Source organism: Rhinatrema bivittatum, chromosome 16 (genome assembly GCF_901001135.1).
Source record: "Rhinatrema bivittatum chromosome 16, aRhiBiv1.1, whole genome shotgun sequence".
Taxonomy (NCBI): Eukaryota; Metazoa; Chordata; class Amphibia; order Gymnophiona; family Rhinatrematidae; genus Rhinatrema; species Rhinatrema bivittatum.
The window spans coordinates 68,692,751-68,709,712 of record NC_042630.1 but is presented as its reverse complement, the minus strand read 5'-3'; the positions used below and the strand labels follow the sequence as shown (position 1 = coordinate 68,709,712).

General features: G+C 44.7%; 1 protein-coding gene across 1 annotated transcript in view; it reads right to left on the bottom strand.

Annotated features, from left to right (window-relative positions):
- LOC115077813 (zinc finger protein 436-like) overlaps positions 1 to 16,962 on the bottom strand; it is a 186,336-nt gene that overhangs the window by 18,193 nt on the left and 151,181 nt on the right. Inside the window, exon 8 of the mRNA XM_029580099.1 lies at positions 4,694 to 4,789. Coding sequence (XP_029435959.1) covers positions 4,694 to 4,789 — 96 coding nt within the window. The remainder of the gene's footprint in view (positions 1 to 4,693; positions 4,790 to 16,962) is intronic.

Here is a 16,962-nt window from a genome sequence, read left to right as displayed (position 1 = left end):
TGGGGTACTGGAATCTTTAGTTCCCGAAGAACATGGGCAATCAAGGGATCCAGTTCTTCCTTATGAAATAAGCGGAGTATCTGAGGATCATCCCCCTCAACCGGGTCCGTACCCCCTACATCCATATCAGGATCCGGCGTGGACGGCGCGAGTAAGGGCTGGGTGACAAGCCACCCCTTCCGGAGACCACAGTGAGGAACGCAGGCAGTGGACACAATTACCTCGTTTTTAAATTTATTTATTTTTTTTTTTTAATAGCGCTGCCACCGGCAGCTAAAGTACCTCACAGACAAGTGGCTGGTGGAGCCTGCAGGGGGTGTAGCACACCCGACTAAACTTTCTTCTCCGAGGAATGAAACTTCTCAGGAGGCGGATAGGGAGAGTGACCGGCCCACCGATTAATCCTCCCCTCCTCTCACTGGGTAAGACTGAAAAAAAAACCCCGGGAAAAGGCTGTAGGGCAGTGCCCTGCCTGGCCTGCTATGGCTGCACTTATTATTACCAAATTAGGTACAAATCACTAATTGATCTAGTCACAGGATTTCTCCTCTATATTAAGTCAAACCTGATAGGGAAATCCCTTCACAATTCAATTTACAGGAGATCAGGACCGCAAGGTTATGCTCTCTCATCTGCTGGAGTCAGAGATATACTGGAGGATCGCAGGGGGCGCACCAGGGTATATCAGTGGTGCCTTTTCAGTTTCTCTCTGACTCCATCTGCTGGACGGGAGGCATAACCCAGCAGCAGTCTGGACTGATCCTGGTACGTACAGGGAATGCAGAGTTCTCAGGAGGAGCATCAATACCCAGCTCCTCCAAGACCACGGGTATTAACGAGCTTAGTTCTTCCCTGTGGAATAGCCAGACCACCTTGGGATCATCCCCCTCGACGGTAGATGCCTGTGAAGAACCGTGGTCTGGGCCTTGAGGGTCTGCCCCTGAGGGTCCTGCCCCTGCAGATCATCCTGTTGCAAGCCCTCTGAGGAGGTGTCTGCCACCGGTGGGAGTGGGGAAGACCTCAGCAGCTGCTTGGCCTTTGGGTCCCTGAGCTGGACTGGGGCCCCAGCCCGCTTAGCAGCCTTGCCTGACCTACCTGCCTTAAACATCTTCTGCAACAGCTGCACAAAATCTGAGGTGAAAGAGGAAGAAGAGGAGGAGTCAGAGACGTCTTCAGGTTCCCCTTCGCCTGGCTCAGGAGCTTCCCGAAAAGCACAGCCCCCACTAGATGCTCAGCTTGCGGCAATAATGGAGGCAGGAAATCCCCCTCCCCCCTACAGCAGACCTGAATGCTGACAAAATGGCCTCCGTTCCCGCGCTTAGCGGGAAGGGATGTCGGAGGCTGCCACGACGCTGAAAGACTCTCAAGCTCGTGGGGCTTCCTCACTTTCTCCCCTGCAGCAGTGCTCAAAGAGCCCCCCCCCCCAGGGAGGCAACGAGTGCATAACACATCACTGCAGGCCCTGCACACAGTCCCACATGGCATAATTGTGGCAGAAGAGCGATCGGTGGCTAGGCAGACGAACGCAGCCCCAGAAATAAAAACATGGAGGGAGTTCGGAGAGTTGCCACAGTAAGCAGGAAACTCGAGCCGTGCCTGAAAGCGCTGGACAGCGCTAAAAGAAAAAACACCAACCTGTTTTTTATTTTTAAACTTTTAAAACTTAAAACTTCCCTGAGCAGGCAGAAGGCTCAAGTAGATCCCAACAGGGTGAGTGAACCGGGACCCCCAGTATCACCCTGAATGGTGGCTAGGCTCCAGGAACTTAAGAGAAAATCCCCAACCACCCTGCCTCACATACCCTGCCTCACATACCAGGGGGAATGTTCCCACCAGGACCTAACTACCCCCTGAGAAGCTGTTTGTCCTCTTTTTTTGTACTTTTCTATCTTTTTTTGAAGTCTCAGACTGCAGGATTTTGCACCTCCACCATCTGCTGGAGATAGAGAAATAATGGCAAGACTGCGGGTGGCTCCTAGGGTTAAGTGTCAGATTCAGTCAAAATGTATGTCTCCATCTGCTGGATGGGAGGCAAAACCCAGCTGTCTGGACTGATTCGGGTACGTACGGGGAACAGCATATAAATGCAATACATGAATGAATGAAGAGTCAGGAGGTGGAAGAGAAGCACCTGGGGATTTGGATTGGGGGAGCATAAGCACTGGAAAATTAGTGGTGAGAGGGAATGAATAGGGAGTGGGAGACTGGAGTTGGATATGGAGAGCATGGATTTGTGGGAAGAACAACTGTATTTTTGTTATGTAAAGTTTGTGAAATAATGAAGTTGTAGATGGGATAGTGGTATCTTTTCCTTTGTAATTTAGGGTGGGGAACAGTTGTCTATGCCCTTGAATAAAGTCTGCCCTGCTCCAGTGTCAACACAGTGTTTATGGAGAATGCCTGCTCAGAATGGCCTGTGGCTCTATCTCCTCCTACAATTGCTCACATGCCCCCTCCATGCAGGCCTCTAGACTCTCAGTTTTATTTATTTATCATGGTATAAATGTATATGTACAGGGTGAGGGTGCATTTTTTCAATTGCCCATAAGTGCCAAATTGCCTAGCTACGATTCTGTCCTGCGGGAGTGGCTTAGGGAATTTTTTTTTTTTTGGGGGGGGGGGAGGGGTCCAGAGGCTGGATGTTGTGGTTGGAGAGAAATGAGGAGAGACCTAATAATTTTGAGATGGGGGAAAAGACTGAATTTGTCTATATACTGGGTGCTGGGAGAAGAAATGTAGGAACTATAGCAATTCTTGCTAAGATGGACCCTCTGACATCAGTAAAAATGAACATTGGCCTATTTGGGCTATGCACAGCTAAATGCAGAGAAAATAGGCATTGCCTATTCTGCCATGGGCAGCCAAAAGGAAACTGCAGTGCTGTGTAAGTGACTAAGTTAAGGGATTTATTAACGGTGCTAACCAAGCTGGCACCAAAATGGGGCCAAAAGAAACATCAGCAGAGATGGTCCGGTGTGGGAATCGGACCTGCAATAATATTGAAACCTTTTTTTATGGCTCCTAATATCCATCTGGGATCATAGTTTATCAGAGCTCTGTCAAATATGAACAACCGTCATTCATCAGAACTAACCACTTGATGAACCTGGAAATGAGACAAAGGACTGGTAAAAAAAAAAGCACAGGAAGGTCTTCTAATTTAAAGCTTTTAATTATGCATTCACCTAACTATGCATAAGCTGCTGAATTATGCATAAGTGAGCCCTTGAAAAATAGCAGGGTGCAAGTACTCAGGGTCAGCCTATCAAGACCCATCCGAAGAGAAGGGGCGACCGGTCTGAGTGCTGTTGCTTTCCCCCTCCTTTGTCCTGTGCATCCTGGGTCAAGGTGACTTCCAGAGTCATGGCCTAAAAAACTTGAGAGTTGAATAGTCTGTTGCTTCGGTGGCCGTGACTGCTCTGGAGACCTGCAAAGGGAAGGACCACCCGGCCAGTCCAAGATTGTAAGCTACTGCCTTCACATTGTAAGAACCTGAGTTCCATTTCCTAATCTGTGGGTTAGTAAGATAGAGCTTATTAGTATTCAAAAGTAAGCCTTGGCTAAAGAGAGGCAAGAACAGCAGAAATTAAAGGTAATTTGATAAGTACCGGATATTAAATATGCTTTTGTAACTATTGTTTTTCTTATTGCTTATGTCCCCAATTGCCTGTGTATTTTCTGATGCAAAGAGTTAAGATTATACCTGTGTAAGTTTGGAATAAAGGAGATTTTTTTTTTTTCTAATAACGAACAGGAGGGTTGTGGTAAATAGTAGGTACATACATAAAGGGAGGTAGGATTAGAAATCATAGCTCTTCTCCCTACAAGTTTGGTGCTTGGGAATGGGGCCACATTTATTTTGCTATTGGAAACTAGGAGGAAGGGAAATCAGGATTTGACTGCTTGGCACTAATTTCCAACACCAACCAGCTAAGTTTGGTTGAAAATGCACCTGCACAGAGCTGTATGAAACCTAAATGGTCAAACTTTGATCAAGAAGGTTTAGCCAAATTTTCAACTGATAACCTAGCCAGTTAAGTTCAGCTGAAGATTCATCTAAAAATGACTACTTAAAATTAACCAAATATCTTTACCACTCAGTGACTGTTTGAAAAATGACCCCATATTTTGAACCATAGCAGTGCACAACCAGACTGAATCCATAAGACAGCTTCTAAGGAAGAAACATAGCAAAAAAAAAAAAGAAAAGTCAGCTAGCCGCAGTGGATTAGATGTGCACTGTTATGCATAGGGACTTTGTTAGATTTCCAGCTCAGGTCATCTGTTCCCCAGGTCATCCAGGGCCAGGGATGCCATGAAGCAGCATTTACAGCCCCGGGATAAGAGAAAGTCATTGTGCAATGTGAAAATTAGTGGCCAGATTTAGGGTCCATGATTGTAGAGTTCCAGAAGAAGCTGATGACTGTCACTGCAATGACTGGACCATAGTAAATTTGGAAGGGATATGAAATGGGGGAAAATCCCTGGTAGTTCAAATGAAAGTGCATGATGCCAGATTTCAGGAACCCTAAGGGAGGAGGAAACTGCTGGATCAAAAAAAATCAAAATAAGGTTTCTTTATGTTTTGATCCCATCACCTGTCTGATCACTCTTTTCTGCCCCTCTTCCTCATAGTCAAAGACTTCCCTATCAGCCTCATTTTGTCAATTCCAGCCTGATTCTTTTCACTCACTTGTGAGGCTGCTCTTCTGGCATCTGTTATCACAGCTCTGATGCCGAACATAAGCATCTTCCTCTTCTTTCAACAGAAGGCCAGGGCTGGGATTGTCTGCAATTAAACATGAATTCTTTACATTCCATACTTCGAACAGACCAATTAGAAAAATGCACCTGGCTAAGCTAAAGACTCCGACGCTTAAACAAATAAAATATGTCACAACAAGAGAACGAACATTTACGATAGCTGGTATTAACATATGGAACAAATTACCTACTGATCTGTGCTTGGAGCCCTGCCACAAGAAATTTAAACAGAATTTAAAAACATACCTGTTTAAACAAGCCTACAATTTATGAACCTTTACTCTTCATATTAAATTATTTTATGAAATGTATATAATACTTTCTTCCCATTCCAATCAGTTACTTTCAATTACGCTAAACACATTTTGATGTACTAACTTACTGCAATATGTCTAATATGGACCTAAAGAAATTTCGGTACTGTTAATAATGTTCCTTTAAGTTGATCCCCAGTACTATACGCCCAAGCTAAGTTTAGTCTAGTTTTATTATAATATAATTTGAATGTTATCAGCTATTGTATCCTTTCTTAAATATGTTGGATTGTAAAGCCTGTTGCTCACTTAATGTTCATTGTAAACCGAGGTGATGTTTGCCAACGAGCCGCGGTATATAAAAGTAAGTAAGTAAATAAATAAATAAATAAATAAATAAATGTCTAATACTTTCTTGGTAGATCTGGAGTACAACATGACACTGGTAAAACTAGACCTAAGAAAGGCGGCTCTCTGAATTGCTTAACAGCATCACCCTGTGCACTAACTACAGAGGGACACCATCCTTCACAAAAACCAATCCATATGTTAATGAAGAGAATCTTTAGCCTGGAGAGTAGTCATTTCTGCATAACTTCTTACCCTGGACTCCAGTCCAGCAAAGCATCAGAAACAACAACCATAGGGTAACAGAGTAAATGATAGCAGATAGATAAAGATCAAAATGGTCCATCCAGTCTTCCCAGCGAGGTGTTTAGGGTTGCAACTGTCGTTCTATGCAGGATACTCCATGCTGTTTAGGGGTGTAACTGCCGCTCCATGTGGATTATCTCCAAATCTGATTAGGATTGTACCTCCCAGAGCTTAATTTGTAGACAAAAAAGAACTGTGGAGAGAAGCAGGGGATTGGGACCAGGGCTGGGTATGGCATATGTGGGGGCAGAGTCAGTCTCACATATTTATTTTATTATTATTTATTTCAATTTTATATATACCACCTGCAAAGAGTTATCCAGATGTTTTAACAAAAGTAAGCAAGGATAATAAAACCAAGCAACAGATAAAATAGTAAAACATAAAATGAACAAACACTAAAACTAAAACAAAAAAAAACCATAATAACTTTAAAACAAAATCTAATCAAACAATATAAGTCTCAATCACAAAAACACAAAAAAAGTTAGAAATGCTAAACATGGTAAAATAGCCCAAATTACTGGATAAACGTGCCATAGGTGACAAATTAAAAGCTTGAGAAAACAACCAACAGCCTTACTGAATTTCAGATAATTTTATTCTGCGTGATAATGTCCAAGAATACTTGAATATTGTATACAATTCTGGTCACCACATCTCAAAAAAGACATAATTGCGATGGAGAAAGTACAGAGAAGAGTGACCAAAATGATAGAGGATGAAACAGTTCCCCTATGAGGAAAGACTAAAGAGATTAGGGCCGTTCAGCTTGGAGAAGAGACGGCTGAGGGGGGATATGATAGAGGTCTTTAAAATCATGAGAGGTCTAAAATGGGTAAATGTGAATCGGTTATTTACTCTTTTGGATAATAGAAGTACTATGGGGAACTCCATGAAGTTAGCATGTAGCACATTTAAAACTAATCAGAGAAAATTCTTTTTCACTCAATGCACAACTAAACTCTGGAATTTTTTGCCAGGGGATGTGGTTAGTGTAGTTAGTGTAGCTGGGTTTAAAAAAGGTTTGGATAAGTTCTTGGAGGAGAAGTCCATTACCTGTTATTAATCAAGTTGACTTAGAAAATAGCCACTGCTATTACTAGCATCAGTAGCATGGGATATACTTAGATTCTGGGTACTTGCCAGGAATTTGAAGCCTGGATTGGCCACTGTTAGAAACAGGATGTTGGGCTTGATGGACCCTTGGTCTGACCCAGTATGGCAATTTCTTATGTTCTTAAGAGTAGGGCATTCCATAGGAAAGGATTGTGTTAGCTGACAGTGTTATGACCGTCGGCTGCTGCCGCCCGCAACAGGCTCAACTCATGTCATATCATGCTTGATTCTCTACCCCTGGTACTCTCGCAACGGTGGCCAGCTGCTGCCGCCGCGTTCCTTCTGCTTTTTGCACTCCATGTGGTGGCTGGGATGTCGTCGACCGGCGTTCCGATCCTGGGCCTCTCTAGGCGTGCGTGAGCCATCTGTTCACCCTTTATAAGGCCAATGGCGGGAACTCCAGGCTTGTCCTGGGCTGATGACATCATTGGCCTGGAGTACTTAAGCTTCATCTCCAGTCACCACTAACCGACTTGGCAACGAGTTCCTTGGCTCCTCCTTGGTGCCAGTTCCTGTTCCACGGACCAGTTGCTCCTGCCTTCGGATCGCTGTGCTTCTCCTTCCGGGTTCCTGCCTCTGTGCTTCCTGCTCTGCGGGTCCTGGCTCAGCACTACTTCACCTACACTCTCTCAATGCTTCCTGCTCCGCGGGCTCTGGCTCAGTACTACTTCACCTGGACTTCCTCTCTCTTCCTGCTCCTCGGGGCCAGGCTCAGCGTGATTCCACCTGGACTCTCAGTGCTTCCCGCTCCTCAGGGCCAGGCTCAGCGCCATCTTAATTGTGCGTCCTTTCCACAGTGTCCCCTGCTCCCTGGGACCCCACGGTACTTCTCCCTGTGGATTTCTACAGTGCCAGTTCTCTTCAGGATTGGACTCAGCACAGTACTCCATCAGACTGTCTCGACACCCCATTCTTCAGGGTACTTCACTGCACTGCTCCTTTCTGGACATCAGCTTCTGCGGGTTTCCCACTCTAGTCCTTACTCAGCATAATACAGTTCGTGTCTCTGCACCTGCACCTCCTCATCCCGAGGCCACGGTCAAGTGGCCCTGCTCTACTCCGTTCAGAGCTGCAGTGGCCGTATACTCCCTGAGACTCTTTCTCCTCCTCCCTCCGAGAGTGCTCCTGACTCGAACTATGCCTATCTTCTCCGACACTCTCTGCACCCACTCGCCTACCCTCTCCAGGACCAGCCACACAGAGGTGCTCCTAAGTCCTGCCGGCCTGGCACCCAAGGGCTCAACCTGCGGGGAAGGAGGGTCGGTACAGACGAAGTTCCAGCTTGCCTCTCTTCCCGGCCAGTCTTGTCTCCCGATGGTGGGGACCTGTGGGGCCCAACTCTTCAGGTAGCAACAACCCCACCTTGGGCCAAGGGTCCACAATTCCTAACAGACAGTTGACTCACAAGGGGTCTAGAGTCTATTAGACTCTAGAAGGAGAAAGTAAATTGAAGAAAACCTTTCTGAGAGGCTCTCAAGGTCCTAGCTGGTACATATGGGTGTTATGGTTTAGTGGTGTTTGGGTGAATTCTTGGGTACTGTGGCAGATGACCACGCCCACGGGGAGGAGCCCCGTGGGGAGCCACAGTACTGGGCTAGACTCACGATGCACCGACACAGAATTAGATCTTTTATTGTACAGCTGCAGTATACCACCGGAGGTGGCAGTAGTGAGGTGATCCAGAGGTAGCAGTCCGGGGACCCTCGGCAGAGGGATCCCGTCTCACCAAGTTGGTATAGGGAGATCCAGAAGTAGGTTTCCCAGCCTGGCAATGCTGTGGATGAGACAGACTGACAATTAGATTACTCACTAGATGGTAGCTGTAAGGTTATCGATTCCACCAGGTTGAAGCAGATAGTAAACAGGCACCGAGGCAGGGAGAGCAGGCCCTCGAGGAGAGAGTACCTGATCCCAGTAAGGGACCTGAAAGGAAAGCAGAGGGCCCCCGAGGAGCGGGTACCCAGGTTAGAGAATACCCCGAAGGGCAGAGAGGGCTTCCAGCGGCAGCAAGGAAGCGGCAGAGTAAGACCGGCAAAGACCAATCCTTGCTAACTCAACGAGCTAGCAAACAAGCATAGGGTATATACCCGGATGTTGTGACGTCACTCGAGGGGGACGCCCCTGAGGTTCGCGCCATTGCAGGAATAAAGACGTGGGTAGCACGTGCGCGCGCACGCACCCTAGGAGGCCCTTGAGAGAAACATGGTGGTAGGCAATGCCATAGCCGTTCCGGGGATGCCAGAGAGTGCGGCTTGCAGACGCAGCGCTAGCCATCTTCCCAAGGCTTGCGGGAGGAGTCGAGAAAAAGGTGAGGCACAAGGGGCAAAGCTGTCTGACCCCAACGGACACAACAGTTCCCCCCTTCAAAGGGCTCCCTCCAGTCCTCCTACCTGGTCTTGGTTTCTGAGGATGCATTCTGTGGAATTGCTGAAGCATCTCTTTATCCATGATATTAGCCAAAGGTTCCCAAGAGTTTTCTTCAGATCCATAACCTTTCCATGACAGGAGGTATTCCCATACTCTGCCTCTCTTTCTCACGTCAAGGATAGCATCTACCTTGTATTCGATGTCTTCTTCTGAATCAATAGGTGTAGGTTCAGGTGTCTTGGTTGAGAACTCACCAAGGACTAATGGCTTCAATAGTGAGACATGGAACGCATTATGAATCTTCAGTGCTGATGGAAGTTTCAGACTGTAAGTAAGAGTACCTAGTCGTCGGAGAATGGGAAAGGGTCCGACAAAGCGTGGAACAAAACAAGCTGATGATAGCTTGAATCTTAAATGTTGTGTAGATAGCCAGACTTTATCACCAGGCTTAAATTCTGGAGCCTTGTCATGATGAGCATCAGAGCCTTTCTTTGCTCGTAGTCCTGCTTTGCGTAGCATCTCTGTGCTTTTAGTACAGAGTTATTGAATATCTTCAGCAGTAGATTGAGCTGCCGAGGATGACACTGAAAGTGGAAGTGGTAAGGGTGGTAATGGTAGTCGTTCGTAGACCACTTCAAATGGTGTTGATCCAATAGATGTTGCTGGATGAGAGTTGATGGCGAATTCAGCCCAGGGCAACTGTTCAGCCCAATCATTTTGAAGAGTACCCACATAGGCACGAATGAACTGCTTGAGTGTTCTATTCATTCTCTTCATTTGACCGTTAGACTGAGGATGGTATGCAGAGGTGAAGTCGAGAGAGATATCAAACTTCTTGCACAATGCCTTCCAGAACTTAGCTGTGAATTGGGCTCCTCTATCAGAGATTATGTGCTTTGGCATGCCATGTAGGTGAAAGATGTGAGTGATGAAAAGCTTTGCAAGCTCCATGGCTGTGGGCAAGCCAGGGAGAGCCACGAAGTGAGCCATCTTCGAGAAACAATCCACAGTTACCCAGATGGTGTTGTTTTCTCCTGAAAGTGGTAAGTCTACCACAAAGTCTGTAGCGATGTGTGTCCAGGGCTCGTCTGGCACTGGCAAAGGTTGGAGTAGGCCCCAAGGACGACCGGGCAGTGGTTTCTGTCTGGCACAACTGGAACAAGAAGCAACGTAGGAGAAAGTATCTTCCTTCATGGTGGGCCACCAGTAGTACTTCTGTAGTTTTGCCAGAGTTCTGCGTTGACCAGGGTGTCCAGCCAGTTTAGAGTCGTGAGCCCAAGCTAACAGCTTTTTTCTTAGGTTCTTGGGTACCACAGTCTTACCTGCAGGTACTGGGTGAGTAGCTGACAAGATAACTCTATTCGGGTCGATGATATGTTGAAATTCCTCGGGTACGTCCTCAGAGAGAAATGAGCGAGATAGGGCATCTGCCCTGATGTTCTTATCTCCGGGGCAATATTTCAGCACAAAGTCAAATCTGTTGAAGAACAGGGACCATCTTGCCTGTCTATGGTTTAGGCGCTAAGCGTGGCGGAGGTACTCCAGATTTTGGTGGTCTGTGAAGACTGTGATAGGATGTTGTGCATCTTCAAGCCAGGGGCGCCACTCCTCGAATGCCATCTTTATTACCAGTAATTCTTTGTCTCCTATGTCATAGCTCTTTTCTGCTCGTGAGAAGCGACGGGAGAAAATGAGCATGGGTGTAAAGTCTTAGAGTCACCGGCCTGGCTTAGCACGGCCCCTAAGCCAACGTCTGAGGCATTGACCTCAACGATGAAAGGCCTGGTTGGATCCGGATGTCGGAGGCATGGCTTCCTCGAGAAGGTGTCTTTCAGTCTCTGGAATGCTGTTACTGCCTCTGTAGACCAATTGGCGATGTTGGCACCTTTCTTGGTCAAAGCTGTAAGCGGAACAGTTAGTGAGAAGTAGTTCTTAATGAATGTTCTGTAGTAGTTGGTAAATCTGAGAAATCGTCTAAGAGCCTGTGGGTTGTGACCATTTCTTAATGCTCTCCAGCTTCTGTCGGTCCATCTGGAAGCCTTGGCTGGACACAATGTACCCTATGAAAGGCACTGATTCCTTGTGAAACTCGCTCTGAGACAACTTGGCGTATAGACGATTCTTGCGGAGTCTTTGCAGCACACTTTTGACATCCTCCAGGTGAGTGTTTATGTCCCGGGAAAAGATTAAGATGTCATCTAAGTACACTACGACACATCTGTAGAGTAGATCACGCAGAATGTCGTTCATTATGTTTTGGGAGACAGCCGGAGCGTTGCACAGGCCAAAGGGCATCACTAGATATTCAAAGTGACCATCCCGGGTATTGAAGGCTGTCTTCCATTCATCGCCAGAGCAGATGCGAACTAGGTTATAGGCTCCCTTGAGATCCAGCTTGGAGAATATCTTGGCTCCCTGTAGTCTATCAAATAGCTCTGAGATGAGTGGTAAGGGATAGCGGTCCTTCACAGTGATCTCGTTTAGACCTCTGTAGTCGATGCATGGACGCAATGTTCCGTCCTTCTTCCCCACAAAGAAGAAGCCTGCGCCGACAGGAGACTTGGAGGGTCTTATGAAGCCTTTCTGAAGGTTCTCCTGTATGTATTCAGACATGGCTTTATTCTCTATCACAGAGAGAGGGTAAACCCTGGCTTTGGGTGGTTCAGTGTTAAGCTTCAAATTGATGGCACAGTCGTAGGATATGTGTGGAGGGAGTATGTCTGTAGCTTCTTTGAAAAACACATCTTGAAAAGATGCATACTGAGGCAGCAACCCCGGCAGCATCAATGGGGTAGTTGGCATGCAGGGTATTGGAGAGACCTCCATCAGACATTTACCATGGAAATCTGGACCCCAGCGTGAAAGTTCCAGAGTGGCCCAATTGAATTGAGGCATATGCTGCTGAAGCCACGGTAACCCCAATACTAGAGCAGCTGAAAGACACTGGCGCAAACATCCCACTCCTGCCACAAAAACTATCTATTACCAACTCATGCATGGATATAGAAACGCTATTCAAACAACTAAAAAAGAATACTATGCCAAGAAAATTCATCACCTCCAATTCAACCCAAAGGCACTATTTACCCTAGTCTCTAATCTTACCAAATCCAACGTGTCCACACCCCAAGTCCCCTCCACACAGACCCGATGCAATGAAATTGCCCTTTTCTTTAAGAACAAAATATCCAACATCACTGCCAAGTTTACCCCTAATACCAAAAATTCCACCAACACCAACAGCATAAACCCCCCCCACCCCACATACACCTACTATCCTCTCTTCCTTTGAACCCTCCTCCACTCTAGAAATAGAGAACATTTTTAAAAAGATGAGACCTTCCTCCCATCCCTCGGAAACCATCCCCACTAAATTTCTACTCGCTATTCCTAAAACAATAGCCACCACACTCTCCAAAATCGTAAACTGTTCTCTGGAACACGGCCTGGTCCCTAACTCCCTGAAACAAGCTGTGGTCAAACCCATTCTAAAAAAAACCCTCCCTTGATCCCTCCAATCTATCTAACCTCCGTCCCATCTCCAATCTCCCTTTCCTCTCCAAAGTCATTGAGAAACTAGTAAACTCCCGCCTCTCTGACCACCTAGAACAATCCAACATACTCCTACCAACACAATATGGTTTCCGAAAACACCTCAGTACGGAATCCCTACTCCTCTCCTTACAGACACCATCATCAAAGGAATGGATGCCGGTAACTCCTATCTCATTGCCATGCTAGATATTTCCGCCGCTTTCGATACCGTAAATCATAACATCCTCATCAACACTCTCATCAGCATAGGAATCTCAGGTACTGCTCTTTCTTGGATAAAGTCCTTCCTCCAAAACCGTACTTACACTGTCCTCACCGACAACTTTACATCTCCCCCTGTTAATCTCGACTGTGGCGTTCCCCAAGGATCCTCCCTCTCTTCCACCCTATTTAATATTTATATGCTCCCCCTTACAAACCTCCTCTCCAACCTTGGTATTACACACTTCATCTATGCGGATGATGTGCAAATCCTCATCCCCTTCACAAACTCTGTACTCACCGCACTCCAAAACTGGAACACCATTCTCGCCTCCATAAACCAGCTCCTCACAGACATGCACCTAGCCCTCAATCCGCAAAAAACTGAACTCCTCCTCATCTCCTCTAGACATGCATCCATACCCATTCCCTCCTCTCTCCTTTCCCCCAACTTTCTCTCTGACACAAGAAACCTGGGTGTTATACTTGATAACTAACTAACCTTCAAACCATATATCAAATCTATCCTTAGCAGCTGCTATTTCAAACTACAAACCTCAAAAAACTCAAACCCCTTCTCTATTTCTCTGATTTCTGTACGGTACTCCAATCTATAATTTTTTCAAAAATGGATTACTGTAATGCTCTCCTACTTGGACTCCCTGCTACCCACATCAAACCTCTACAACTCCTTCAAAACGCTACTGCACGCATCCTCACAAATGTCAATAAGAAAGACCACATCACTCCCACCCTCATTGATCTCCATTGGCTCCCCATTCACTCACGAATTATTTACAAGACCCTTACCCTCATCCACAAAAGTATTACTAACGAACATTACAACTGGCTAAACCCACCCTTCCTCCCTCGTACCTCCACAAGACCCACCCGTTCCTCTCTCCGTGGAACTCTTATTCCTCCCTCTATAAAATCCACAAGACTCATCTCCACCACCAATAGAGCTCTCTCCTTCGCAGGCCCCTCCCTTTGGAACTCTATGCCTCTTGACCTACGCTCCGAAACATCCACACCCACTTTCAAAAAGAAACTCAAAACCTGGCTCTTCCTCCAAGCATACCCCCAATCATCTTCATCATCTATTAACACCCTAACCCGTCCATCATCTCTCACCAACACCCCCCCATCAGACCCACACCCATCACCCACCCCCTCTAACCTCTAAGGAACTTCTATCCCTCACTTAACCTCCTGCATATAAAAAATGTTACCTAGTACAACCTCACACATAACCTCATTTCAACGGCTGTTGTTTTCGCGCTTACACAACCCTGTGTATAACCAGTGTACATATCAATTGTTCCTCGAATCCTTGTACATATCTTATCCTTATGTGTCTGTTCTCACCCTCCCTCCACCCCCTCCTTTGTCTCGACTACCCCCTTCCCTCACTCCCTAAGTTATTTAGTTACTTGCTCTGTTACTACGTTTATGTTACATACTGTTATCTGTAAAGGCTTTGCCTATATATCTTTTGGTTGAAAGTTACTTCTAAACCAGCACGATGTGCAAACGGTTGTCGGTATATAAAATTAATTAAATAAATAAATAAAATAAATAAAATAAAAATATGGTGCATGGCCTTCTATAAGACAGAATGGAGAGCTCCGGTCCGTAAACTCACGGGTTCAGTGAGATGGGTTACTTCGCCCGGTAAGGGCTCTCCGTGAATTGGCGGTGGTGGAGATCCTCAAGCACTCCACTAATCGCTTCAAGATAAAATTGCCTCCTGCACCTAAGTCCACTAGGGCAAGAATCTGGTATTCTAAGGGTCCACAGATCAAGGATACAGGAATAGAGAGTGGAGGAGAGGGTGCAGTTAGACCTAAGAAGAGTCCTCCCGCAGGACTTAGGTCTACCAGTTTCCCGGACATATAGGGCATGTATGTACACCATGGCCAGCTTGCTTGATAGTTTGGAATTTGGTGTTTTCTGTTCATTGGCAGATTTGGATAAGTCATGCATGATATTGAATAACATTCTTGGGTTATGTTGAAATTCATTTATTTTTTTTGTGTAGAATTCTTTTTTTGCGTTATGTATTAATTTTTTGGAGTATGCTAAGTGTGCTCGGTATGTGTTCAGTTGTTTCGCTGTTTTGTTATTCCTCCAGGTTTTTTCTTTTTTTTCTGAGTTTACGTTTGGCTGATCTGATGTTTTCGTTGTACCATTGGTTTTGGTGCTTAGGGTTTCTTATTGTTTTCTTTATCGTGGGGTTTATCTTATCAGCTATTGCTTTAGTAATGTTGAGCCATGATGAGGTGGCGTTTTCTGCATTAGATAGGTCTAGGTTTGTTAGTTCTGTTTGTAGATTTTCTTGGAGAGTCTCTATGTTAAAGGGTGGTCTATAAGAGAATGATTTAGGTGGATTTTTTTATGGTGTACAGTTGGATACATACATAGGTCCAACCTCTTATTTATTTATTTTATTTATTTATCTATCGAGTTTTATATACCGTCATTTGGTTTCACCATCACAACGGTTTACAAAGGATCGATTTCTGTAGTCGTATATTTCTACATTACTACAGACATACGTTTGTTAACATGGCTTTTTTAACATATGAGTATATACTCTTTCAACGAGTCTTTTTTTTTTTTTTTTAATTCTTTATTTATGATTTTAATTCACAAAATAAAATCAGAAATACTTTTCTATAATGTTCATACAATGAAAATTATTTTTGAGGAAGAAAGGTTACCATAATTACAACTCCAAATTCTAACAATAAACATACCAATTAATCACCTTCTTCCAATTACCAAACAAATCTGGGGAGCTACTATAAACAAAAGAAAATTTTTTAAGGAAATAATCTTACAACAAATTAACAGAAGTGTGTCGACATATCATTAAGACCCAACAGTGTCCTGACTAGAATTCCTATCTCCTTCCTCCTGAGCCCTCTGCCCTTCTAAGAATTTTTCTAAATCCTGTGGCTCATAATATATATACTTTTTATCCTTCACCCACATTATGCATTTACATGGAAACCTTATGATGGTACGGATCCCAAAGGTTTTGGCAAGATTTGCCAATACAATGAACTTTTTTCTCCTAGTTTGAGTTTCTCTAGCTATATCTGGATAGATCCATATCTTCTGGCCCAGGTAGAGAGAGGTTCTATTTAACATAAACAATTTTAGAATTTTATCTCTGTCTTCTGACAGAGAATTTTACCACCAGGGTACCCCTACTCTCTACCTGGGCACTAAGAGATGTCTCTAGCAATTCTGTAACATTCAAAGTTGTTTCCTGATATTCTTGATTTACATTTACATTCCTACTTTGGTTACTCTGTCCTATAAAATACGCATTAGATATTGAAGGTAAATTTTCTGATGTTATTGAAAGAACATTCATAAAATAATTTTTCAATTGTTCTTTAGATGATATTAATCTACACTTAGGAAAATTGACTATTCTAAGATTTTGATAGCGGACCACATTTTCCAAAGTTTCCACTTTCTTAGCCATTACACTTTCTCCCTTAATGATGTTAACCTGTACATTTTTAATTGAATTTAGTTCTTCCTCCACTTTTACCAGTGTAACACTGTTATTAGTAACCAAAGGATTAATATTTAATATAGCATTCTGCATCTCTTTTATGTTGACATTTAGATTGGCAATATTTTCTTGTAAAACAGTTATAGCTTGCCACAACATTTCTAAGGAAACTTTCTTAGGGTTTACAGGTTTGGCAATTGGGGTTGAGGATAGAAAAATGTTCCCTTCAAATTCTTGTCTGTCAGTGTTCCCATGATTTGGAGAAGGAATATTCTCTCCAGGAATTTTTGTTCTCCCGTCGGTTCCATTTACTTTTTCGCCGACTTTGTGCTCGCCCCTTTGAGATGTAACAACTGCTTCTTCAAGCTCGCTCTCTTGTACTGTATTAATACCTAGAGCCTCCTCATTTGGGCCCACTGCTACAAACGACTTCCGTATGTTATGTGAGCCAGACTCCAAGGCATTGACAGTAGTCTGGGGGGGAGGCGGTACTGATGGGGCCCCTGGACTTAGACT